The sequence below is a fragment of the Diabrotica undecimpunctata genome, chromosome 8 (genome assembly GCF_040954645.1).
Source record: "Diabrotica undecimpunctata isolate CICGRU chromosome 8, icDiaUnde3, whole genome shotgun sequence".
NCBI classification, from domain to species: domain Eukaryota; kingdom Metazoa; phylum Arthropoda; class Insecta; order Coleoptera; family Chrysomelidae; genus Diabrotica; species Diabrotica undecimpunctata.
This window is the reverse complement of record NC_092810.1, coordinates 117,216,453-117,242,521: the sequence shown is the minus strand read 5'-3', so window position 1 is coordinate 117,242,521 and position 26,069 is coordinate 117,216,453. Positions and strand designations below refer to the sequence as shown.

At 31.2% G+C, this 26,069-nt stretch overlaps 2 protein-coding genes across 3 annotated transcripts in view; one reads left to right on the top strand and one right to left on the bottom strand.

Annotated features, from left to right (window-relative positions):
* dib (Cytochrome P450 302a1, mitochondrial) overlaps nucleotides 1–8,130 on the bottom strand; it is a 55,555-nt gene extending 47,425 nt beyond the window's left edge. Inside the window, exon 1 of the mRNA XM_072540829.1 lies at nucleotides 7,899–8,130. Within this exon, the coding sequence (XP_072396930.1) occupies nucleotides 7,899–8,055 (157 nt within the window). The 5' untranslated portion in view covers nucleotides 8,056–8,130. The remainder of the gene's footprint in view (nucleotides 1–7,898) is intronic.
* A 396-nt stretch (nucleotides 8,131–8,526) lies between these two features.
* Nucleotides 8,527–25,861, top strand: Hsp60A (Heat shock protein 60A). Of its 2 annotated transcripts, none has more exons than XM_072540828.1 (9): nucleotides 8,527–8,677; nucleotides 9,105–9,278; nucleotides 15,666–15,918; nucleotides 16,104–16,376; nucleotides 16,432–16,600; nucleotides 20,192–20,400; nucleotides 21,538–21,849; nucleotides 23,623–23,801; nucleotides 25,313–25,861. In XM_072540828.1, the coding sequence occupies exons 2-9, from the start codon at nucleotides 9,105–9,107 to the stop codon at nucleotides 25,466–25,468; spliced, it is 1,725 nt and encodes a 574-aa protein (XP_072396929.1). In that variant the 5' UTR covers nucleotides 8,527–8,677; the 3' UTR covers nucleotides 25,469–25,861. The 2 variants fall into 2 exon arrangements, with proteins under 2 accessions (XP_072396929.1, XP_072396928.1); XM_072540827.1 differs by having other exon boundaries at nucleotides 8,548–8,708.
* Nucleotides 25,862–26,069: the final 208 nt, after the last annotated feature.

The window sequence follows — 26,069 nt, the reverse complement described above, 5'->3', positions numbered from 1 at the left end:
CTAAGATGGTACAAATAATCGTAACTCGAATATGTTTACGCGCACCGAAGAACAAATAAGGACTAATTAAGGCCCTGGATGTATCAAGCTTTTAAACATATTCTGTACAAGAATTACTCTAATTGCTTCTTAATTACTGAATAACTTAGAAGAAAGTATTTGCAGTTGATATCAACCAAAATTACAAATTCCTTACACATTATGGCAGTAATTAGCACCTCAGGGACATAAATAACATTTTAAATTTGGCGGTTAGTAGAAATTACCGGAATTATTTTAAACTTTGACACAAATGTTTATTTAATGCACATTTTATTATACTACTGCTACTAATAAAAGATAAAAGTTGATAAGATACTATTAGAAACAAATAATGTATAGTATTATGTAAAATTATTAGCAAACGATATTTGTAAATACATAAAATTGTACGTGAGGACTTGTTGAGAACTCCTTGTTTATTCCGTTTATTTTTAAAGCTAGACGATAGAGAACGCCATCGCTCACGGCATTAAACTGGCAACGTCTTGGCGAAATTCCCATAAGGTTAGCATTGTATATCTTACCCTGTACAGACTAGTCACTTTGAGAAAAAGTATACGTATTTAGCAAGATAGAAACCACTTACCCTTGTGAAAATATTCTTACGTATACGTGAAGGTTTAAAGATTATGAAGCTTTTATAGAATTGCATTTCATTTAGAAATTTTTTATAAAAAAAATCTCAAAAACCACTAAGTAAGGCATTTTTTCAACAAAAAATTGCAAATAACTCGAGAATGAAGCATTTTTCGAACAATTATCAAGATAGAAAAAGTATTTATTTCGATGAGATATGCCTAGAAAAAATTTACTGGAAGCGATTCGGGAAATTGCTTTTTTTTCTTTATAACTTATTTGTTAATAACAATTTCCGGTCCACTTGGAAAAATTTTAAAAAATACATTTAAACTTGAAAATATATATATATATATATATATATATATATATATATATATATATATATATATATATATATATATATATATATTGTTACGATAATTATCCTGGCCTAAAATAACCGTACATATTATGACTAATGCTGTTCTGTTTTAGATTTTACGAGAGTATTCTATTAGCCGGCAGAAATTTACCTGAAGGGACCTTCCAGAAACGGTCGAGCCGATGTAAAAATACCCGTTTGCCTTACCGTTATAATTTCGCCGCTAATCGAGAAGGCTGTTCGATGATTCTAGCGTAAAGGCAATGGCATATATAAAGGACATTTTATTTGGAAGGGACAGTTAATTCTCAAGATCCGCGCTCGCGAATTTGTTACGTACGGATATAATAAATTATTGTCAGATAAGTTAATATAAATAAAGAAATAAATTAAATCCGTAAGTGTTATAAATATTGAACCTTTTAATAAATTCACAACAATATATATATATAGATATATATAATCGAATAAAAAAGGTTTGCTGCAGTAGAAATGCAAAAAGAATTTAGTCGATATATTCCGTTTCTAAGTCTTTTTATGGGTAAACCGCTCGCCTATAAGTTATAGTTAAACAAATGCCGCATGTAGTCCGCGGCGCAAAAATCACTGAAATAAAATAATTTATCGCACTAGTGTTGCAAATACAAACAACACGTTTCAAATGCAAATATTTTTTTTCTGGAAGCTGATAATTATGTGTTAGTGCTGCTAATAAATATTTCATAATTAGTCACATAATTAGTCATTTGCAATGAGTAATGAACAATTAAATCTATGTATCTTTATAAGATAAGATTTTGAATTGGCAAAATATCAATGGTGTGTTTTTCTAAACATCAATACATTTTGGAATTAGAGTTAAAGACAAATGCTTAATATACATCTAACAAGCATAGTGTGGACTCTACAGCATTTAGAATTGTAAAATATAACACAACCTTTCCACAAATTTAGATTCTTTTCATTTGGCTTACTCATTTGAGGAAATACTAAAATATAATATATTATTCCTATATCATATATACTGATACCCACGCCCGGAGCTAGAGAGGGACAGGTTGAACACGTGTCCCGGGCAGTAGATTTCAGGGGGTGGCAAAATGTATTATGAAGTTATTCAAAATTTTTTTTCAAGATTAATATTGTTTACTTTTATTTGATTTTATTGTACAATTCATAAACTTTATTACACTGACACTGTATATCAAGTTATTTTCTTCATTATAAGACACGACATAAGAATTATCGTAATTCATGGATCTGGAGTGAGTATTACCTATCCTGTTATGCCAACTACTGATACGAATTAGTAGCCAGAGTGCTCGGCAGCAGGGTCGGGGCCTCAAAAACAGTGTGCAATGTGCAAGCATCTTATCTATTTCATCCCATTTCCCCCATCTGCTTATAATTAACAGTAAACTAAAGAAGACAACAAACAGACACCTGCAGTCATCGTTGTCGATATCGAAGGCTACACATGGAACCTGCACACATTGTTGTCTACGTGTTTTGATGACTTTACCGTCATTTTATTTTATTTGCATTTAGTAATTAGTGTTTGTAGTTAGTTATCGATTTTAGTTAGTGTTACTGCATTTTTATCAGTTACCAAAGTATACATGGCAGTATTCACGTTCGCCGGTTAAATTGTTTTAAATTCTAGGACAATATACAGGTGACACTTTTTATTTTTTGGTCACATTTTAAACCCACCGTCACATTTATACGGCAGTCTAAACAAGTCTGTACGTCCAGTGCCGTAGTAATTAGTTCATATAAACGTGCTATCAGAACCACCACCGCAAATATATGGCATCAGCAAAGAATATCGATGGAGCCCGAGGCAACACGAGTTATTACTCATATTGGCCATATTGCTTCAGTTTCAAATGGATACCGGCACCGCCGGTCAGTTATATTGAACAGTGCAACGAGATAAGTGGTAAGAAAAGTAAATAAAATGGCGTGTAGTTCGAATACGTCGCTAAAGAGAAAACGTGTTAATACCAAAGTTAGTATGTGTGGCCTTGCGGAGGACGATATCGATAAAATACTAGAGTGTCTAGATTCGGATGAAGAACCCTACATTGACAGTGGAAGTGAATTTCAACCTACTGACAGTGAAGCCAGTAGCGAAGACAAGATTGATCATATGTTGTGCGCCGAAAACCACAGCGACAGTGAGGATGAGATAATGAAATGGCGGCCAATGTTATAGATGAACAGAAAGAAGCACAAGCGGTAAGGAATGCTTTACCTGAAAACTTTAGCTTGAACTGGACAAAAGGCAAGTTATTCCTCAAATACATAATTTTGGCGATAAAACTGCTGGTGCTTGTTTAGAAAACACGGAAGTTCCATTGAGTGAATTGGATTATTTTCTATTATTTATGAATAATGAGGTAGTGAACATGATTATAATGCAGATTAATAAATATGCTTTAGAACAGACACGTTTGAATAAAAAAATAACTTTAAAAGCAATGACTAAAGAAGATTTCTTTAATTTTATTGCTATTCTTTTCCTTGCTGCTCATCATCGAAAAAACAAACTTGTCGAAAATTGGTCGACAGATGAATTGTTGTACACTTGAATATTTGGAAAAGTTATGTCCAGAAACCGCTTTCAAATTATATTACGCATGTTACATGTTGCAGATATTGACCAACAAATTAAAGGCGACTCTTTCCATAAGTTACGAGGAATTTTCGAAAAGATCAAAAATACATTTGCTCAGAGATTTTCGCCATACCAGAACTTAGTAATTGATGAGAGTTTAATGCTTTTTAAAGGACGCCTGCTTTTCAAGCAGTTTATAAGAACAAAACGTCATCGTTTTGGCATTAAACTATTTCTTTTGTGCGACCTTGAGACAGGATACGTTTTAAATTTTATCGTATATACAGGCTCCAAAACGGAAATAGAGCGATACCAGGATCTGGAGATATCAGGGTCAGTTGTAACAACACTTATGAAGTTTTATTTAGATAGAGGCCACTCTCTATTCACGGATAACTAGTATACCTCTCTAACGCTTTCTACCTATTTATTTAAGCACAAAACAAATACGTGCGGTACCATTAGAACTAACAGAAAACAAATGCCTGATTTATCGGGTACTTTAGAAAAAGGCAAAACAAAATCGATGGTTAGCGATAATATGTTAGCCGTTAGATGGAATGATCGTAGAGACGTTAATTTGTTGACAACTTTTCATAAAGATCAAATAATAAATGTAAATAAAACAAACAAGAAGACAGGGGGATCTGTGAAGAAACTGGAATGTGTCGTCCACTACAACCAAGATATGGGAGCAGTAGACAGAACTGATACGATGCTAAGTTCCACAGAATGCGTTAGAAAAACATTAAAGTGGTACAAGAAACTATTCTTTCACATTCTTGATCTATGTGTCCTGAACCTGAACGGTCATGCATTATTTCTTACGCAAAATCCAGGGCAGTTGCCGTTGGCAGATTTCCAATTGAGGCTAACTAGACAGCTGCTTAAAAGGTAATTTTGTGAGAGACTATAAATTTCTTTTATTTGCAAAAAATCTTTTGTTACAGTACCCAGGGCGTTGAATACATTAAAACATCAGCGTCTGACAGAGCGACATTTTCCAGCTATGGTACCAAATAAAAAAGATGCATTGTTTGTTCACATTCTAAAATTCGTGACCAAAAAAAGAGGCGAGATTCAAGATATATGTGCAATGAATGCGACGTGGGTCTATGTGTTTTTCCTTGCTTCGGAGAATATTACACAAAAGAATTGTATTAAAAACTTTTGACTTATTTGTACGCAATCCTAGGTTTAAACTTATTTTTTGCCAACATATATTCTTATAATAAAATATACAAGGTGAATCAATTATTTTGTATCAATAGTATTTATTATCTCCTCATAAAACAACTACTGATCTATTTTCTAGAATGCCGTATATATATGGCACTGCGGCTCATGACTTGTTAAAAAATCTGGATCTGGCAGTACTACCTAGGTATTGACAACAGGTAAATAAAGGGTTAATATAAGTGTTTTTCAATATAAGTGTAATGTATGTATTAGTATATATATATATATATATATATATATATATATATATATATGTGTGTGTATTAATTAATATAAGCATTTTTCATAAATAAAACTGTTTAATAGTATACATATGATGTGCAATTTCAACTATTGCATCTAAAAAATAGCTTACAGAGGTATTATTCTTTGGTGCTAGGAGGAAAGTGTGGCAAACCGATATTTGCCCCCCTGACAAATCTCCTAGTTCCATCCCCTGCTGATACCCTAATACCTAAGTCCTAATGCCAAAGTATTTATATGAAAGCAGAATCTTTAATACACATGAAAGTTGATGCTTTAAATAAAAATTGTAAAAATTAATAGATTCCTATACTTTTGGTAATATAAAATAATACCTAGATTGTTATTCCATTGTTTCTGAGTCTCACATTCCTTTACACTATATACAACAGTTTAAACAATTTTAAATTATACTGCTATAAGCTGCAGGCTACATTGATTTTCATTATGTCAAGATAGTTTAACCCACAATGACAAATTATCTGCAGAAAGCCTCTTATTTGACAGGAAACATTTTTAACTAAAAGAATAGATTACACGGGATCTTAAATTCTTAACATTGCAGACAAAACACCTAGGTATATGAAATTGCACAATAAGATGGTAAGATCAAATTAACACTATTACTGGATACTCATCCCCTACAAAGCTACACAAAGTGCATTACACAGAAAACTGGGTAGAAATTATCACATATTTCTACATTATGTCACCATCTCCTTATAAATGTATGAGATATTAATTAGATCCGAATTTACAAATGCAAAAGAAAAACTATGTAATTTTAATAGCAATACAAGAGACATCACAGATACAATATAGGTACACACACAAAGGAAAATATAATATAAATGAAAAAATAAATAAATACAGTATACTCCCTCTATAACGAACACAGTTATTACGAGGTTTCGCTTATAACGAGGTACATTAGATGTCCCGTGAAATTTCTATTGAACTATAACCCTCTATAGCGAGGTATATTTGGTTATAACGAGATAAAGTAAGATTGAAAAACGTGTTTTTTACGTTTAGGCCCGGCCGTAGCTATAAATAAATACCCATTTTAACTGCGCCGCCCGCAATAACATTCTTACAATTTATGATTCTTAGTTGGAAATTTACAATTTATGATTCACAAGTGTCATTGTAGGGGGTTGACCATTCACACCTAATAAGGTCCTAATACACAAGATGTGGAAAGTGTTTTAAAGGTTGTAAGAAACTTTATCCAAAGAAAAAACTCAAATAAAGAAGCATAAAATTGTTTCACATCTTTAGAAAATATGATAGATAGAATACTGGACAATCTAAAGCATTCTAAAAGGGCAGACTTCTTCCAATTGCAGACGCAGTAGTTTATGTTGTTCTTGAAAATACGCTTTATACAGACTTACAGAATACAGATTTTTTGTTTTAACATATATCATTGACAATAAAAGTAAACAACTCTTTTTTGTTTTAATGTATTTCATTGACAATAAAAGTAAACAACTTTTTTTCAAAAACGCCATTCAAACAATATTTATTAGCATCTTATATTGCTCCGAATGGCTTCACTGTAGAAAGTTAATGTTTTAGAAAACTACATATTCATATGTATGCACAGTATTATTGTTGTTGGATATAACGAGATCCGCTTATAACGAGGTAATTAGTCTGCCATTTCAGTTCTCGTTATAGAGGGTGTCTACTATACTTATATTCAAATTCCTATTGTGTTGATAACACATAAACAACAATAGATTTTTTAATGAGCATATGCATTATTTTATATGTGCTTTCATATAATAGTAGAAATTTTTTGTACAGTTCATTGAATTAAGCTCTGGATTTTGAGTAATCAAAGAAAATGCAGTCTATGTCACTTTTTTTGTTACAATTCACACAAATATTACTCTTCAGCATATTGATTCTATGTATGTGTGCTGGATATCATGAATGTTCAAACTTGTGTTCTATAAGTAGGGTGATTTTTTTGTGCTTATTTGCTTTTCTAATGTTAAATTGCAATTTATTTCTTCTATATTTGTATGCCCTATGTGGCCGTTCTATTTGCCTCATAGCAACTAAAAGTAAATCACAGAAATAAATTACATTATGGTATTTATTTTAGTGCTTTTTGAATCACTATTGCTTAGTCTGTAAAGGTAGATATATGTTTATGTAGCTTATTTTTTTTATATGAAAGTGCCAGTGCCAGTTTTGAAAAAAAAGACTACAATTACTTCAAACTGTGTTCACAATTTTGTGAAACAGAAATAGAAGAAATAGGATTAGATCTTCAAACAATCAACAAGTGACATATATTCAAAATCTTATTTCAAAGATCAGAAAATGATGGATAAACTTGTTGGCTAAATTAAATAATAAACAATAGATACTGCAACTTGTTTGCAATTAGAAATGTTAAGAAAACATAGCCATATTTTAGAAATTGTAGAAATGGGAGCATAAATAATCAGTTTCACTTAAAACTACTGTTTTACTTTACTATTAATGTTACTTAAATAGATGTCATCTTCTTACTAAGGCAAGAAAAAAATTATAAACATGAATGAAAGATAGCAAAATAAATAGACTTAATTTACTATGTTACTTTAACAGAAGTTCTGCATTGTTCAAAATTGTTGTTCTTACAACTATTATTTGAATACCTAATTAGGCATAAATTTGAATTGATTAAAGTACTTATACCTATTACTTTTTTATTTCATTTTGTAAATGACAGAACTTATTTAACTGAATTAGTAATTTGTATGCCTTATTTTTTAAACAGTTAAGTAATTTAAAATATCATTAATTAGTCTTTACCAATTACAGGAAAATACTGATAAAGGGTGCCTATAGCCGGTAGTGACTTGGGTCCTGGAATACTCTTGAAATCATGTAGACATCTTCTTAACACAGTGTGTCTTCTGACTTTAAATAAACAATCTACTATGAAAACATTTTTCCTATAAATACTCATAATGAAAACGAAATTTGATGATATTGAACAAAATTATAACCTAAAATAAAATTCTACTTCTACTCTTTATCATTTTGAATTTTGATTGTTTAATAAAGAACTTGTTAAATTAAGACTGATGAAAACATAGACATCATTACCCACTAGAGGATGTTTCAATAAGCATTAAATGTTTTTAAGTAGAAAAATTTATTTTAAATAGATACTAAGGTTCTTAAAAAGTTTAAAACAATTAAAGAAAATATAAAAAGTTCACTAGCTGCGTAACCTGAAACTCCCAAATTAAAAATATATTATTGACTGACTTAAATAATAATTAATGTTTTGATAGTAATGATGTCCATTTAGGACAAATAATTAATTATAAATGCTCCTTTCCTGAATTATTTAAAATTACCACCAAATTTAAGTTTATTTTAGAAGACCTTGACGTCTGTGCTCTGTGCTTTGACATTCAAAAATTGAACGGGTTGCGGGTTGAGCTGAGGTTGAGAGAAGACAGAAGACGAAACATTGATATGGCAACGCTGAATAAATAATTTCATTTTTCTAGAACATTGCTCCATTGCTGGAACTTGTAGGAAGTGCGATTTCGCCGGCATTTATTGAAAGAAATTCCAACGTGAGTGTTAAGTGCAAGTTATTATATAAAGGTATTACTTCTTAAATATTTTGTATTGTATGAGACCATTATTAATTTAACAATGAGTTAGTTTTTTTGATAAATCTGAATATTAGGGTTTGACAAACCCGCCATGTGCTTTTTCTAGTACTTTCCTATTTCGTAACAATTTTAATCTGTACTTTTTAGTCTTGAAGTACCAGAAAATATAATTTATTTTATATTAATTAATAAATAGTTTTGTTAAATGTCTGTTTTAATGTCAGTCTTTAAATAACACGTCTATCACCTTTTGGTAAAAATGATCCAGTTAGCTCTGCTGAAATTGAATGTAATGTCATTGAAAAGTTCAATCATAACTGATTCTACAGTTATATTCATTTAGAAAATTTCATATATTATAAAATATTTTATTAAAACGTTACAGATGTACCGTCTACCTAACACTGTTCGCTCCGTGGCACTCCGCAAAGCCCACATAAATACTCAAATTCAAAGATGGTACGCCAAAGATGTAAGATTTGGATCAGAGGTCAGAGCCCTGATGCTCCAGGGGGTAGATGTACTTGCAGATGCAGTGGCAGTGACAATGGGTCCAAAGGTTTGTATGAAATCTAACCTTAAAGTTATATTATAAGGTCATATTGATATTCATTTTACAACAAAAATATTGTATGAAAATGTTCCAATATAAACTATAAACTTTTAAATTTGATCGCAGTAAGTTAAATGAAAGTAGTGATTCTTTTCTTTCTCCCTCCATTCCTTTATTTTTTTATTTGCTTTATTTTTCTCGTAACATGTAGTATTCTTTTTTTATCTGTATTAAAACTTTTAAGGTTATTTATATCATCACCCTGAATTTCCTTAAGGTTAATCTGTTAATCAGTAGTCATAAACAGTTACATATTCATCACTTTTAATTACTTACATTTGGTTATTTTATTTTTTAACTGTAGAATGACCTCCATGATATACTATAAAAAAATTAAGTAGCTGACAGTACTCTAATTAAAGATCCTGCCAATGATAAGGTTGCAATAAAAGAGTTAAAGGAAATAGGCCAGAACTTGTAATTTAAATTGTAACTTCTGATAAATGATTATGATGAAAGCTAGAGAAACAAGATTCATGAAATATATAAAAACTTATAGTTAAAAAACAATAAAGATATGGATGAAAAATGAAAAACAATAAGGATAATCTAAGCTTAAAAGATATGAAACAAGTTTGGTGAGGACTCATGATGACACTAGGCTGCCTTAAAATGTATATTTTACTGAAACACAGTAATTAACTAGATTAAAATTATGAAGATACTTCCAATGCAACCTCTGTATAAATTATAGATTTTTATACATAAAGATGGATTAGTGATTGTCACATCTTCAGAAGTTATAAACAGGATTTTTATAGACTGTATTTCATTATGGATATTGCTGGTAGATGTGGCAATCTACAAATCTAATTTTTCTAGGGCAAAAAGTCTATGTTTATATTGGAGATATTGTGTAAGCTGCAACAATATTCTCTGTTTATTCATAAACTCAGAATAGCTCATTGTGTATAACCGTAAAGGTTTTAGAGAATTAAAAATTATTTGTTTGTTGATAATAAATCATGCTGTTGCCATCAAGAAGGCAAATATGTTACTTATGTAGATTTTTTTTATTCCTACAATATATAAAAGAATATTAATAATTTTTGCACTATTGTATTAAAAAAGTAACTGAAATCTGATAAGAACTTGTATTTTCCACTATAAAACTAATTATTTAGACTAAACTAACTATTAGAGTTTGCTTTCTTCTTACCTATTGGTGTAATGTTTCTTCACTCATTTAAAAGAAGTAGATCTGCTGGGGCTGCTGTTAAATATAAAGCAATGTTTTTTTCTAATATAGGGAAGCATAAGTGAAGATAGCTTGTTCATCTATCTATATCATCAATTTCTGTGGTTACTTTTTTTTGCATTAAAGTTTTTATTAAAATTGTTTTTACAGTGTTATATTGACTACAGTAAGACCTCGATATAATGGACCACTTGGGGGAATGGGGTGTCTGTTAAAGCTGAAAGTCCATTATATAAAAATATGTTTAAAATAAATCAAAACACTTATATATATATATATATATATATATATATATATATATATATATATATATATGTACACTGTATTCAGATATATATAAAAAATACAAACAAAATTCTAGTTGATTGTCTTTGAAAATTTGTCGTGAAGTGACGTTACTGTTGATATCGACGCGCTTGCTGTTGGTAAATGAATATAATCAATAAATGTTATTAGAGCATCGAGATGCGATCTTACCTATGATAATTTTATTTTTGGCAGTGTTGTTTTGTCACCTTTTCCCTAACTTCACTTTCATCCTCACTTTTTAGGTTCATAACTTCATTTGCTATTTCACTTTGTCATGTTATATCCAGGGTCACCTTCTCTGGCACCCAGAATCACCTTCTTTAGATCAACTTCTAGCCATTGTAAAACATCTTCCTCAGCTACATATTCTCCTGCATTATTATGTATTGTCCTACAGAAATCAGTAACTTCCAACCCTTCTAAATCTATGCATCTTGGCCATTAAACAAATTCTTCCAACCAATTTTTAATGTTTGCTCTTTCATCTATGCTGCAGAAAAATTAAAAATTGTTGATTTTATTACTCTGATTACAACCATTACTTCATCTAAAAACTGTCTGCAATGCATGGGTTGAATAAGTGATGTTGTATTTTTTGGCAAAAACATACAGCTAAAGTTACCATCTTCTGAATGTAGAATAAATTTCAGAGCGGTGAGCAGGAGCATTGTCTAAAAGCAATAAACATTTCACCTCTACTGCCGGATTCCCAATTTCTTTTTCTTGAAATTTTCTCACTGAAGGTACAAATTCTTTGAAAAACCAATTTTTAAAAATACAGTAGACTCCCTCTATAACGAGAACTGAAATGGCAGACTAATTACCTCGTTATAAGCCGATCTCGTTATATCAGACAACAATAATACTGTGCATACATATTACATATGAATATGTAGTTTTCTAAAACATTAATGTCCTATAGTAAAAGCCATTCGGAGCAATATAAGATGTTAATAAATATTGTTTGAATGGCGTTTTTGAAAAAAAGTTGTTTACTTTTATTGTCAATGAAATACGTTAAAACAAAAAACAGTTGTTTACTTTTATTGTCAATGATATACGTTAAAACAAAAAATCTGTATTCTGTAAATCTGTATAAAGCGCATATTTTCAAGGATAACATAAACTATTGCTTCTGCAATTGGAAGAAGTCTGTCATTTTTGACTGCTTTAAATTGTCCAGTATTATTGTATCTATCATATTTTCTAAAGATGTGAAACAGTTGTATTTATTGTAAAGAAGTTTATTGCAGGCGGCAGTTAAGTTTATTACGGGGCAGTTAAAACGGGTATTTATTTATAACCACGGACGGGTTTAAAACGTAAAAAAACACATTTCTCGATCTTATTTTCTCTCGTTATAACCAAATTTGCCTCGCTATAGAGGGTTATAGTTCAATAGAGATTTCACGGGACATCTAATATACCTCGTTATAAGCGAAACCTCGTAATAACTGTGTTCGTTATAGAGGGAGTATACTGTATCTAGAAATGTGTCCTCTTATGCTAAGTTTTATTGAAGTTTTTTGTGGTATGGGACGGGTTAACCAATGTATGCAATGTCCTTATAACTCACAATGAATCAAATATCTATGTGCAAACTGCAATCAACTTTTTCCAACCATTGTGTAGTCTACAATCAACAATATCACTGATTCTAGTCAGCAGAGGTTCACACAGGTAGAGTCAACAACCACCAGAGGATACTGTACTAAATGAAAACTAAATAATTTAAAAAGTATATTGAATAAAATACGAGAAGTGCTTAACTACCTTGAGTCTTGGTGGTACTTAATTTAATAATAATATAAAAGATCAATTTGCCAATTAATAGTAAAATAGTGAAATATAATAAAAAATGTATATTTTCTCTGCTTTGCATGTTATCACTAGGTTATTGTAGTATTTACTTTTTCTTACTAAGGATTTTATCTTTTATTGATGATCAGTACAAAGGTACTGTTTTAAGATTTTCATGTACTTATGTGTTAACATAACTTGGCCTGGAAGGGGCCTAGAAGTTGGGTATAACTTTGGGTAGCATAAAAATTGACTAAATGGGAAGTTTAGTCTTGGAATTAAAAGAGAAATGCAGAATTACAGGTTAAAGTATGTTCACCTTGCAAACCGGCACCTAGGTATTGTGAAGAACACAACCTTTGGGATATCGATCTATAGATCTAGCATTGGGGCTATTTAGATCAAAAATGATGGAAATTGAAATGGAATCAGACAGAATTTGGTACTTAAAGGAAGGAAAAATAAAGGGCGCCACATGTATCTTTTTTTAAGGACAAGGAAAACTCGACATTTGACATATGAGAAGATTGGTTTAAGAAAGATACTAAAAAATGACAAATATGCTAAAACTCTCTTTAATGGCTTACATAGATCTTTTATTTTTTAAAAATCGGCTTTTTTTTATTTCATGTAAAAGTATAGTACTTTAAGAGTATCCACACCAAATTTGAAGTGAACTCTAGCAATATTACCGGAGTTATAGGCAATAATCTTCAAACGCATTTTTGAAGAAATTTTTTTTTTTTTTTTCGTGCGTTATTCACAATTTTTCGAGAACAAATCGACTGATCTTACTAAAACTTTGTACAGTTCATCTTTATAATATCCCTTCGTAATTGAATGAAGGCATTGAAAAAAAAAATAAATTTAAAAGTTTTGAAATAAGTTTGAATGAATTTTCGTCTCATATTTTTTTAGCATTATTCCGATTCTGAATAAAGTTGAGGTGTGCAAGGTTTGAGCAAAATCGGTCGATTCGTTTTTGAGAAATCTTGCCTACCGCACGGAAAAACAAAGTTTCGAGAAAAATGTCTATGAAGATTTTAAACTGAAAGCGCACATACCGACCGCGCGGTATTCAAATCTCCAATAACTCTGGTAATGTTGCTCGAATATACTTCAAATTTGGTTAGAATACTCATGTACTATACTTTCATATGGAATGAAAAAAATGATTTTTGAAAATACAAGACCTTGTAACTCCTTAAAACCAAAATGCATACATAGTTAGAAAGAACGAGAAATAAACACACTTACCTTAACACAAAAATTTACCTTGGTCATTATCATATATGCAGTGATGAGAATTTCTGCTTCTTATAATCTGCTAAAAAGTTTTATGTTGTACTTAAAAAAAAAAAAAGATTATTCAGAAACGGTAAAAAAAATTATGGGACATACTCCGTTGTATACAAAAATAAACGAAGCACTGCACTAAATACATATGAAAAAAATTTAAAATAAAACCAAGTAGGTATATTTTCTTCATTCGCCATTGAAAATATTCAGCATTGTGCTTCAATCTGTTTTGATGGATTATAAATAAAGTTTAATACTTACTATCGGATCTTATCGGATCTCTGATAGTATTGTCCTCATATTGGTATGACAAAGAAAAACTGATAGAGAAATGTATTGAGGGGAGTTGTCCCTTATATAATATGATGAACAATAATGTGCGAGAATGATAATGAGTAGTATTTAGAGCTTAGGATAATATTCTAGTTCTTGGCTTCTAAATATGTACTTACTCCATAAAATCAATAAACAGGTTAAGTTTGATCTTCTGTCAGTACAATAAATCTTTTTGAAAAAAAAAATTAATTTTAAGACACCAAAATGTATATAAAATTGAAATAATACTAAAACTAGTTATAAACATGTTTCATTAAAAGAAAACTGATTGTAGGCTTGTAATTTAAAAATCTTGTCACGCCTTTTTGAGAGTAAATCTTGTGGTGCCCATCTGTTACAGATGTTGGACATTAACATGTCTATTTTGACTGTGTTGACTGCCAAACATGATTATTTTCCTGAGACCAATAATGTAAAACTGATGGATTATGTTTCTTTTGAATTGTGAAGTAGGACTCATCTGTAAACAAAATATTCTTCAAAAAATTATTATTTTCATTGGATTTCTTCATCATAATTTCACAGAATTCCATCTGATTAAAATGATCATCAGGAAATATTTCTTGAGTGGTTTGCACTATATAAACAATAATAGTTGTTTCTTTTCACTGTTTTTTACTTGGAAGAGTGTACTTGAATCTGAAAAAATCAGTTATGATGGGCATTCATGCACAACATTGAGATGAGACTAGGGAGAAATATAATTGTGGCCTTTGTCTATTAAGTAAAAACATAATACCCACCATAATTTTTTTCCATATCTTTATGTTGAATATTCATTTGCCCTAATATTCAGAATAAAACTGTGATATTTTGTGTATTGAAATAATTGAATTTATTTCAACTGCAACTTTTTTTGAGGCTAGAATTTCATTTTACAAAACAATGCCTAGAATTTCCTCTGACTCTCTGGTTTCTGTTGTTTGGGAGATACATTATCCCATTTATCTTCATTTTGTTTCAAAAGTTTAGAATTGTGTAAACACTTCTCGTCAATTTACTACACAGACACTTTGTCATTGACCTATCTCAGGTTTTGTTTAACATAAGTACACCATAAGGTGATGAACTGTATGCCAAAGAAACAGATGCTTAGAGTGTACTAAATTTTGGGAACATGTTTTAGCAAGGGTTAAGTGTGATAAATATCAAGAATGCGTTTAAAATTTACCTGCATGTTCACTGTATTGCTTTTAATATTCAATAGATTTAATATTCAATTGTCTTAATGTCATTGATATAACTAGATGATTCTTTAGCCATCATAAAATGGCTTTTGCAAACTAGAAAAAGGTTAAAACATTACCATCATTACTGAGCATCCCATTCATACAATTTTTAACTAGATTTTATTAGAGTCCTTTTTAATACGCATATTTATTTATGTCTAGGGGCGTAATGTAATTATTGAGCAATCATGGGGATCACCAAAAATTACCAAGGATGGTGTTACAGTAGCTAAAGGAGTAGAGCTCAAAGACAAATTCCAGAATATTGGAGCTAGACTAGTACAGGATGTAGCTAATAACACAAATGAAAAAGCTGGAGATGGAACAACAACAGCTACTGTCCTGGCCAGGTCGATTGCAAAAGAAGGATTTGATAACTTAGGCAAAGGTGCCAATCCTGTTGAAATTCGCAAAGGTAAATTATAAAATTAACATCTGTTGTGGTTTTGGTTGCTTCCTAATAAATTCTATATGATTATAACATGGATCCAATTTATGAATCAGATCTGATTACGCACTTTGTATGATACAAAAAATAAATCATTTTATGATCAATCAATAAGTTAAAACCAGAAAACTAAATATTTAAATTCATTTCAGGTATTATCTTGGCTGTTGAAGAAATCGTTAAATCTCTTAAATCACTTTCTAAACCTGTCACCACACCAGAAGAAATTCGTCAAGTTGCCACCATTTCCGCAAATGGAGACGAATCAGTTGGAAATTTAATTGCAGACGCCATGAAGAAAGTTGGAAAGGAAGGTGTTATCACTGTCAAAGATGGTAAAACCCTGAATGATGAATTAGAAATTATTGAAGGTATGAAGTTCGACAGAGGATACATCTCACCCTATTTTGTTAACACACCTAAAGGTAAAGGAAAACAAATCAAAGTTTTATTCGTTTTTAAATGAATTTTAATTTATAGGTGCCAAAGTCGAATATCAAGATGCTTTGCTTTTACTCAGTGAAAAGAAAATTTCGTCTGTACAAAGCATTGTTCCAGCTTTAGAGTTAGCCAATGCCCAAAGAAAACCCTTGATAATAATTGCTGAAGATGTTGATGGAGAAGCACTGACCACGCTTGTAGTTAACAGGTATAGTTATTACAATATATTGATATAATTACAATACTAAAAATTTGTAAGAAAGTCCTGTTTTTTTTTTTAATTCCTTTATGTTCTTCATTCTTTGTCCATATTGTAATAATTTTCAACCAATATTGCATAACTTTGATACATTAGGAGTTTCGTTTATATGAAAAATCTCTCAAAAAACCATATATTAAAAGATAAAAATCAATAAACGTGGTAATACTAATATAGTCGCTAAAATCGGGTGTTAAGTCACTTAACAACCGGGTATAGTTCATTTGAGAAATAACAAACATGCCAGAGGCATAAAATCTTGTAAAAGTAGTTATTTGCGCTGGTAGCACATTGCAGGCGATATTGACTAACAACAGAATATTGATATCAAGAGAACATTTTAACATAGTAAAGAATTTTAATATATAGTAATTTTCATATAAAAAGTGACGTCACTTATATTTAAAATTTCCAGAACGTCAACCTTAGAGTTCAAATTTTCCTAACATAGCTAATAATATGTAACCCATACGGAACTGCTCGATCTTTCATAGGCGTCAACATAGTATAGTAATGAGAAAAATGTAATCATCATTATATTGGGAATTTTAGAATTATATTGATCAAATAACCAAAAACGTTTCTTATTATTACTAATATAAATTTTATGAAATAACTCTTTAAGCCTAATATTCTACAAAATAATAATTTTAATTAAACATATTAGACAAGTGTACGCAACTGATATGGGAACACTTCAAATTTTTTGACAGTTCAGCGTGTGGTAAAATTGTTTAAAGTGTTGCCGCTTTTTTAGAGTAAGAATTTTGGTTATGTTTTGATTTCTTACACAATTTGATCATAATATATTATATATTAATAAATTGTATTTATAAATACATATTAAATTTAGATTAATAGCTTTAAAAACTAATTATTGTTGTGTATTGTGATTGTGCTATGCCAAAACAACTAAATAGTATGTAGAAAGCTAATAAGCTTTTATATAACATAGATTAGTTTGAACAAGAAATAATGGCGGGACGTTGTTATTATTAATGCTCTAAAAGTGGTAAGTTTCAAATTTAAAATATATAATTTTGTATTAAAATGTTTTCTTATGTATTTTAGTGTTGCAGTAATCTTAAAACTAAGTGTATTTACTGTTAATATAATAGTTTGACAAATAGTTGACATTTTAAAAATTCCTCACTTACTAACTATTCTGATGTTTTGGCAACGCTGTGTTCTGACGTCGTAAATCTTGAATGACGTGCACGCATTTTTATATGAAAAATACTATACCTGATGCTATAAACTGGATTTGAAAGCTGATCTTTTTGATGAGATATAGCAATCTTGTATGTCACTAGACTCGGTTTTGAAAAAGCATAATCATAAAAATATTTCCAGAATTCCAATTATGTATATCCCAACAGAAACTGATGTCACTACTTGTCTAGCTGAAACATTTTTATTTGTGGAACTGAATAGGCGGCTGTATTGTCGCACGCTTAAGACTATTTGTTTTTCATTGTGCACTCCTAACTTTCCCATTGCTTTTTTATATCTAAAATTGGATCTGACTTTTTGTCCAGACAATTTTTTGTATATAAACATAGTGTGGCCTTTTCAGTTCGTTTTATTTTTCATATTTCAATCAAGATGTGAACAATGATTATATTCTAGACCCTTTTAGTGGAAGATCTTTTTTGTTCCTTCACATATTTCATTTTTGCATTTTCCCATCTAATTGGGTCTAATTTATGGAGGGAGACCACTTTCACCCTAATTAATCCAAGGACAGACCACTTTCATCCTAGGGTGGAGACTACTTTTTTCTTTATGGAGGCCCCTCGCATCCTTGTTTGGATGCACCTATTTATTTAATATTCGGCTGGTGTTGAAGCAGCCCACCATCCAGTCTTAATCTATTTAACAGGTTTTTTTTAAATTATTATGAGTCCATTCTTCTATTCTAAGCCATGTTAAGTGATGTTGCCCTCATAAGAAAAATTGTGGATTAACACGAATCTGTCATATTGAATATGGCTGGCAAATGGCAAAACATGATCTTATAAAAATTTTTCAATGTACATGTCAGCTGTCATTCGCCCAATCACCTTCAAGAAAGTTCAGTATATCCTTCCCAAACAATACCGCCTGCAATAGGATTATCCTGTCTCCACCAAAACTAATGCTCTGTATGAGGTTAGAACTCACATACCATTTGTCAACTCTTCTGTAGATAAAGTTTTGTCCATCTTGCTTCCATAACTGAATTACAGTCTCATCTGTGGAAAAAACTATATTCCACTGCTCGATATTCCAATTATCATATGCTCTGGCAAATTTTAAGCAACACTTTTTGTTGTTTTGAGAGATTCATGAACTTTGGCAGGGCATCTTGGTTTTGGGTTAGTATCTTTTGACCTCCATCTGACTATTTTAGTACTTATAATAACCTGTCTTGCATTTAACAATTCGTTCTTAAGATGCATAGATATCAATTAGAGATTTCGTAAGCTCTGAAAAAATAAAAAGTGGTCGCCTGCGGCACTTTTACATCATTTTCTTCCATGACCCAGACTTATGTAATTTCCCGTTTCGCGATACCTTTTTTAGGCTTTTGGCAGTAGATTACGTTATATAGAGACGCCTTGCAATATATTTCTGTATTATATCCCTCATTAGATAGAGTTCAATTTGTACTACTTCAACTTCATTGCAATGTCTGACTGGTGGTATTATATCATTTTACAAAATAAAAAGGTATAAACAAATTTCATTTGTTTTGTCAGCGCCACTTGAAACTACTGTTAGAAAAATATATTTATTTCACCAAAACATCATCATCATTCTGGCTTTACAACCCTACGTGGGTCCTAGCCTCTTCAAGAATTTCTCTCCAGTCGTCCCCATCCATCGCCTTCCTCCGCCAAGCACGTATTCCCATATCTATATTTCACCATAACACTCAACAATAAATAAATAAACCAATAAATGTTAATAAAACAAAATGTCACAATACTTGCTGCACTGCATACTAAGTAAATGATTTTGGTGTAAATAATAAGTTCAGCAAAATATTTCCTAATTATTTCAAGTTATTATGTCATAACATAAATATTCCATATTTTTGTCCATGAGTATATTTTTATTATCTTTTGATACCTATATCAGTTTTTTTAGTCTTTTGCTTTGTCTTATAAATATCCTATTTGTTTTCTTTTTTTTATTTATTTAAATATTTAAAAACAGTAACTCTCTCTTTTGAAGAGTTATTCTCATCCCTGTTCCTTTTGTTGTTTTATATCATATTTTTCTTGTGTTTCTCACTTCTATCAGGGTTGCCTTCAAGCAGTTTATTAGCTTTCTAAGTTTACTTCTTAGTAATTTAGTTCACTATATGTGTTACAATGTGCCAAGAAAAACGATATTGGTTATACATATTTCAACTTCAGTGTAAAGGTTTATAAGAGACGGTACTTGGAAATTTAAATGAACCAATAGCTGCGTTTGTTTGGGCATATACTTTTTTATAAATTAAATTCAGTTGAATCAAGCTTTTCATACTTAATAAAAATAATATAATTGCAGACTCCGTATTGGTCTACAAATTGCTGCTGTTAAAGCACCTGGTTTCGGTGACAATAGAAAAGCTACTCTGCAAGATATCGCCATTGCAACTGGTGGTCTCGTATTTGGTGATGACGCCAATATTGTTAAACTAGAAGATGTTAAATTATCAGATCTAGGTAACACTGGAGAAATTGTTATTACAAAAGATGATACTCTCATTCTTAAAGGTAAATATTTTTTTTTTCATTTTTTGTATTATAGTTTACAATAATTTATTGCTGTGGATTTCTAATGTTATTATTGATCTTAGCTTCTCTTATGTTTTTTAATTTTATTCCATTTATAATTTTTTACAAATTTTACCAGAGGGTTATAATGAGATGAACCAAAGAATGGTTCTGGTTCACAAAGTCATAAATTGTGAAAAATTAACGAAATGGATTTAAACACAATCATTCCTAATTTGGAGAAATCATGTCTTAATTTTAATTTGCAATACATATACAGAAATTAAAATTAAGCAAATAATCAAATTGGCTAAAATGTAAATATATTTCTCATTCAGGTCAAGATGTGTCCTCGATTAGCGAGTCTTAGATATCCTCCAATTTTCCTAGTGAGCGGTTTCCGAGATAAGCCTTCTTCTTCATACAGTGCCATGCACCTAGAGTGTGTTGGCGAATTATCTTATGGCCAGACATCTATCTTTTGCGGCATGTAAAAGCTCGCCAGTGTTATTTATGCCTGTCCAGTTCTTTATATTTCATATCCACGATATTTGTTTGCAACCTACTCCTATCTTGCTCTCAATTTTTCCTTGGATAATTGGTTGAAGGATTGCATATTTTTTCCTCTCAGGATTGGCCCAGATATCCAATTTTTCGTACCTTGATTAATTTGAGGAATTCTCTCTCAAATTTGCCCTACTTAATACTACCTCGTTTCTCACCCTATCTGTGCATAGTATGTGAAACATTCTTTGCAAGGCCCACATTTCGGAGGCCTTCAACTTGTTAATATAGGATATTTTTAACATACATGTCTCTATGCCCTAAACAATATGGAGCATCCTGTAGCGGAGATTAAAGGAAAGATTGCGATTACATAGTAGCGGTTTAAATTCAATAAAAGCTTGTCTTGCTTGCTAAAAACCATTCACTACCAAAGTTGAAGTGTACATCCAAATTGATCTGCTACTTCTACTATCTGCTACCTTAACCTTGAGTAATTACATTTATTTTTTCTATAAATACATATATTATAATTAAAGAGTTAAATCAAGAGCTCCATTTTCCTATTTTGAATTTTTTAAATAATTTCATTTGTATGTGTTTATTGTTTTATATTACAATACTTATTAATAGGTAAAGGCAAAAAGGAAGACATTGACAGAAGAGCCGATCAACTCCGTGACCAAATCGAAACCACAACATCAGAGTATGAAAAGGAAAAGCTCCAAGAACGTCTTGCCAGGTTAGCATCCGGTGTAGCAGTATTAAAAGTCGGTGGAAGCAGCGAAGTAGAAGTAAACGAGAAAAAAGACAGAGTAACAGATGCTTTAAATGCAACAAGAGCAGCTATTGAAGAAGGTATTGTTCCCGGAGGTGGTACTGCACTTTTAAGATGCAGTCCTAGTTTGGATTCACTCAAACCTGCAAATAAGGACCAAGAAGTCGGTAAGTCCTCTTATAATTGTCAAAATTAATAGTATATTACTTTATAAGGCAGAGCAGCATGACTTTTCTTGACGCGCCCTATATTACGCGTCGAGCGAAGTGAGGCGCGTAATAGAGGGCAAGTCAAGAAAAGTCGCTTTTTTGCAGAATAAAGTATACTATTTTTTCTTCAAACGTAGCAATTTTCAACCATAAATAGTACAATTCGTACGCTATTTTTACTCGAAATTAACTGTGACAACTATCAAAGTAGTCTAGATGTTAGAAATTAAAATAATTAAGTCGTCAGTGGGATTTGCGTCTCCCTGGTTACAGTTGTTTGCAATTATTAAAGACAGCTTATTGTTGTTGCAACCGCAAGCGCAAATTTAGTGCGAAAATGGAAAACCTAAACGAAATTGAGTCCGCGGCTAATGATGCAGTAGCACGTTTGGGGCCCTCCAAGTCCAGAATAAAGTATCGGTTAGCGTACAAGCACTTCCAAGAGTGGTGCGATACAAGAGGAGTACGGCAAGTTACCGAAGACGTTTTACTGGCATATTTTAATATAATGGAAAATGAAAATAAATGGAAATCTTCTACAATGTGGTCACGATACTTTATGATAAAATCCGAGTTAGTTATTAGAAAAAATGTGGATATAAGCAAATTTTTAAAGTTACGTGCCTTTCTCAAAAAAACAAGCGAAGGATATACTGCAAAGAAGTCTAAAGTTTTCACTAAAGACGAGTTTGATAAATTTTTGTTTGAAGCGCCAGATAAGTTGTATTTAGGATTAAAGGTAAAAAAAATTATATTGCAATGCATGTATACTCTACTAAATTATAAAAATATTTCAGATTGTTTTGTTAATTGGGGTTACCGGCGCCTATCGATGCGACGAAATGGTAAAAATGAAGACTGTGGACATTGAGGATAAAGAAAATGTAATAATTATCAAAATCCCAGACAGTAAAACACGACAAATTAGATCTTTTACGATAATTGGTCAAAACTACATTAAACTGTATAAAAAGTATTCATCACTGCGGCCTGAAAATTTCACATAAAACCGATTTTTTATCAAGTACCAAAATGGAAAGTGTTACCGAAGCGTCATGGGAATACATTCAATCAGCGCAGTAGCCCAAAAAGTAGCTACTTATTTAAATTTAAACGATGCAAGCGCGTACACGGGTCACTCTTTACGACGAACTTCAGCAACACTTTTAATTGATGGAGGCGGAAATCTAGAATGCCTCAAACGACATGGGGGCTGGAAATCAAGCACGGTTGCCGAAGGATATATAGAGGATTCGATAAGAAATAAGAACGATAATGCTCAAAAAATTTTAAACCCTCATGATTCGCCAACATCGGGAATGATTGCTGAAAGTTGTTCTCGACCATCAGTATCATCAACAATTACCAATGCGTATCAAGAGTCGGGAACATTTTTGCACAGTTTCAATTTTGAAAATGCCTCATTAACTAATTGTACTTTTAATATTAATATAAATAAAAATGATGTTTAATTGTTGTTAATGACATTTTTATTGTTGCTTTGTGACATGTTTCATATTGTTGCCATGACAACATTTTTCCCTCCGCCGTAAAGAAATGGGAAAAAAACTGCTGCCGGCGGAGACATCAAACTTTGACAGGATCAAGTTAGATAAGTAATGTCATCATTATTTGACGTTTGAAGAAAAAATAAATTATAACATCTATCAATAACTAAAAAAAGTAGAGCTATCAAGATTATTAATTTATTGATTTATTTAAATTTCTCAGGTATACAGATTGTAAAAAGAGCTTTAAGAGTACCTTGCATGACCATTGCTGCTAATGCTGGGGTAGATGGCGCATCTGTAGTAGCTAAAGTAGAACAACAACAAGGAGATTACGGTTATGATGCCCTCAACAATGAATATGTAAACATGTATGAAAGGGGAGTTATTGATCCTACCAAGGTAAAATTTTTATTTAGTTTTTCAGTAGCAATTTGTTGTAAATTTTATGTAATTTTGTGAAAAATGTAAATTTTGTTACAAACCCTGAAAAATAATGTCATTATAAATATATATTATTAATGAGGTAAATATTTACCTTAAAAAAGTTGAAAATGAGAAAATCGAATCATATTTTTATTATCTGTGTCAGCCATTAAGGCTTATACTGCTAAAAGCTATTAAGGGAATAATCATTTTTTGTAGTTTGTTTTAAGTAAATGCCTTGTGACTTAAGCAAAGTTAGCTTCATATGATCCTTCTGATGTTCATCTGTTTTGTAGAAATTGATTGCTGTCTCAAAGCAAAGGTTAATTGGACATAAAATCATGTTTATAATGAGGATCAGTCTAAGTTTGCTATGTGTCAGAACATATGAAGCAAGTCGAAGGTCGAAAGCAGATGGATTGTATATATACTGATTTCAGTAAAGCATTTGATGGTGTTGATCATCAAATTCTTCTGGCAAAATTGCTTTTGGTCAGATTTCATGTTCAGTTTGTTGAATGGATCAAAAATTCATTGTCAAGAGGTTGTCATAATAAAATAGTTAAGGTTGCTGGTATTCTTGAGTCAATAATGGTTATCTCAGGTGTTCCTCTAGGAGGAGACATATCGCTTTTTTTAACATATTTATTAATAATATTGTGAGCTGTTTTTTAAGTAGTCAGTGTTTAATTTTTGCTGATGATTTGAAATTTGCATGGTTTTTGATGATTTTAGAGATCAATAATTGTTCTTACAAGCTGATCTTGATCATTTATTGAAATGGAGGAGGAATGGTCTTCATTTAAATGTTAAGTGATTTCATATCAGTTTTACTTGAAAGGTGAATATGATTGGTACAACTTATTTCGTACTTAGTAGTTGGTTAAATGAAAGGCTTTCCTTGGTGAAACATATCAACTTAATATCCATAAAGGCTTCTAAATTACTTGGGCTTGTCAAAAAAAATTGTAGGTATTTTTCCATTAATGCAACATTCCATGAACACTAATATTAGTTTATTGTTGCATTGTAATATTCATCTTAGAATATTGTTGTATAGTTTGGGCACCCTACTTTCAATTTCATATTGACACATTAGAAGCTGTTCAACGTAGGTTTTTGAGATAGTGTGCTTTTAAAACTCATAATATTGTCGAAAATCATGATTATACTAATAAGAAGCAACTACTATCATTGACATCACTTAGTATTCAGTAGGATATATTTAAAGTGCTGATTTTATTTAGTTGAATAGTCACATTGACTTCCCTCACCTGAATCAATTCAGATTCAATGTTTCTTGTTTTAGTTTTGGCTATATTACTACCTTTAACATCCCCTTCATAGAACATCATGGTAGTAATAATACATTACACAGATATATGAGATTTTTAATAACTCGGATGTGGACTGTATTTTTTTACCAAAAGACTGTATTTTTATTATTTTTTTTTATTTAATTATTGACTAAAATATTTTAATTGCAGGTTGTCCGAACTGCCATTGTAGATGCTTCCGGTGTCGCCTCTCTCTTGACCACAGCCGAAGCAGTCATCACAGAAATTCCAAAGGAAGAACCAGCCATGCCCGGTGGCATGGGCGGTGGAATGGGAGGAATGGGCGGCATGGGGGGAATGATGTAAACCCATTTTAAACTTGCATAGACTGTTCTAACTTAAGTTCAGTGTTTGCCGCGAGTGGCAAGTTGGACAGTATCTGTCAAAAAGTTCCATTTTCGTATTTGGCAGACCCTTTAAAAACTTTTTTTTATACTGTTTGTTGTGCTAAATAAATTCGTGTGAGTTTTCTTATATGTACCACGAATTAAATTGCGTGAATGAGAAATTAAGAGCAACTTATTTTAGTCTCTGTAGTGATCAGAAGTGGTTTTAGGGGGTTATCAGATTATGTACATGCCTCCTTGAAATCAATTGTGATTGCTGAACTGATCTGCATTTAAATCCGATAGAATGATCGATATAGTTTGTATGACCTCAGATGTACCTATATTGTTGTAAATATATTGTTACTTTTTATCCAAGTGTTTTATTTTGAATTCAACACTTAACCCACAGAATGTGATTTGAGTTTTAAGCCAATTGGTTTAACAGCCAACAATTCAAAGGTCTGAATTAAGCCAATCAGACGGTAGTCACATATTGATTTAAGTAACTTAAATGGAGAAAGGAGGACCAGAATCCTCCAGTTATCATACACATTTAAACTAATACATGATAACAACAT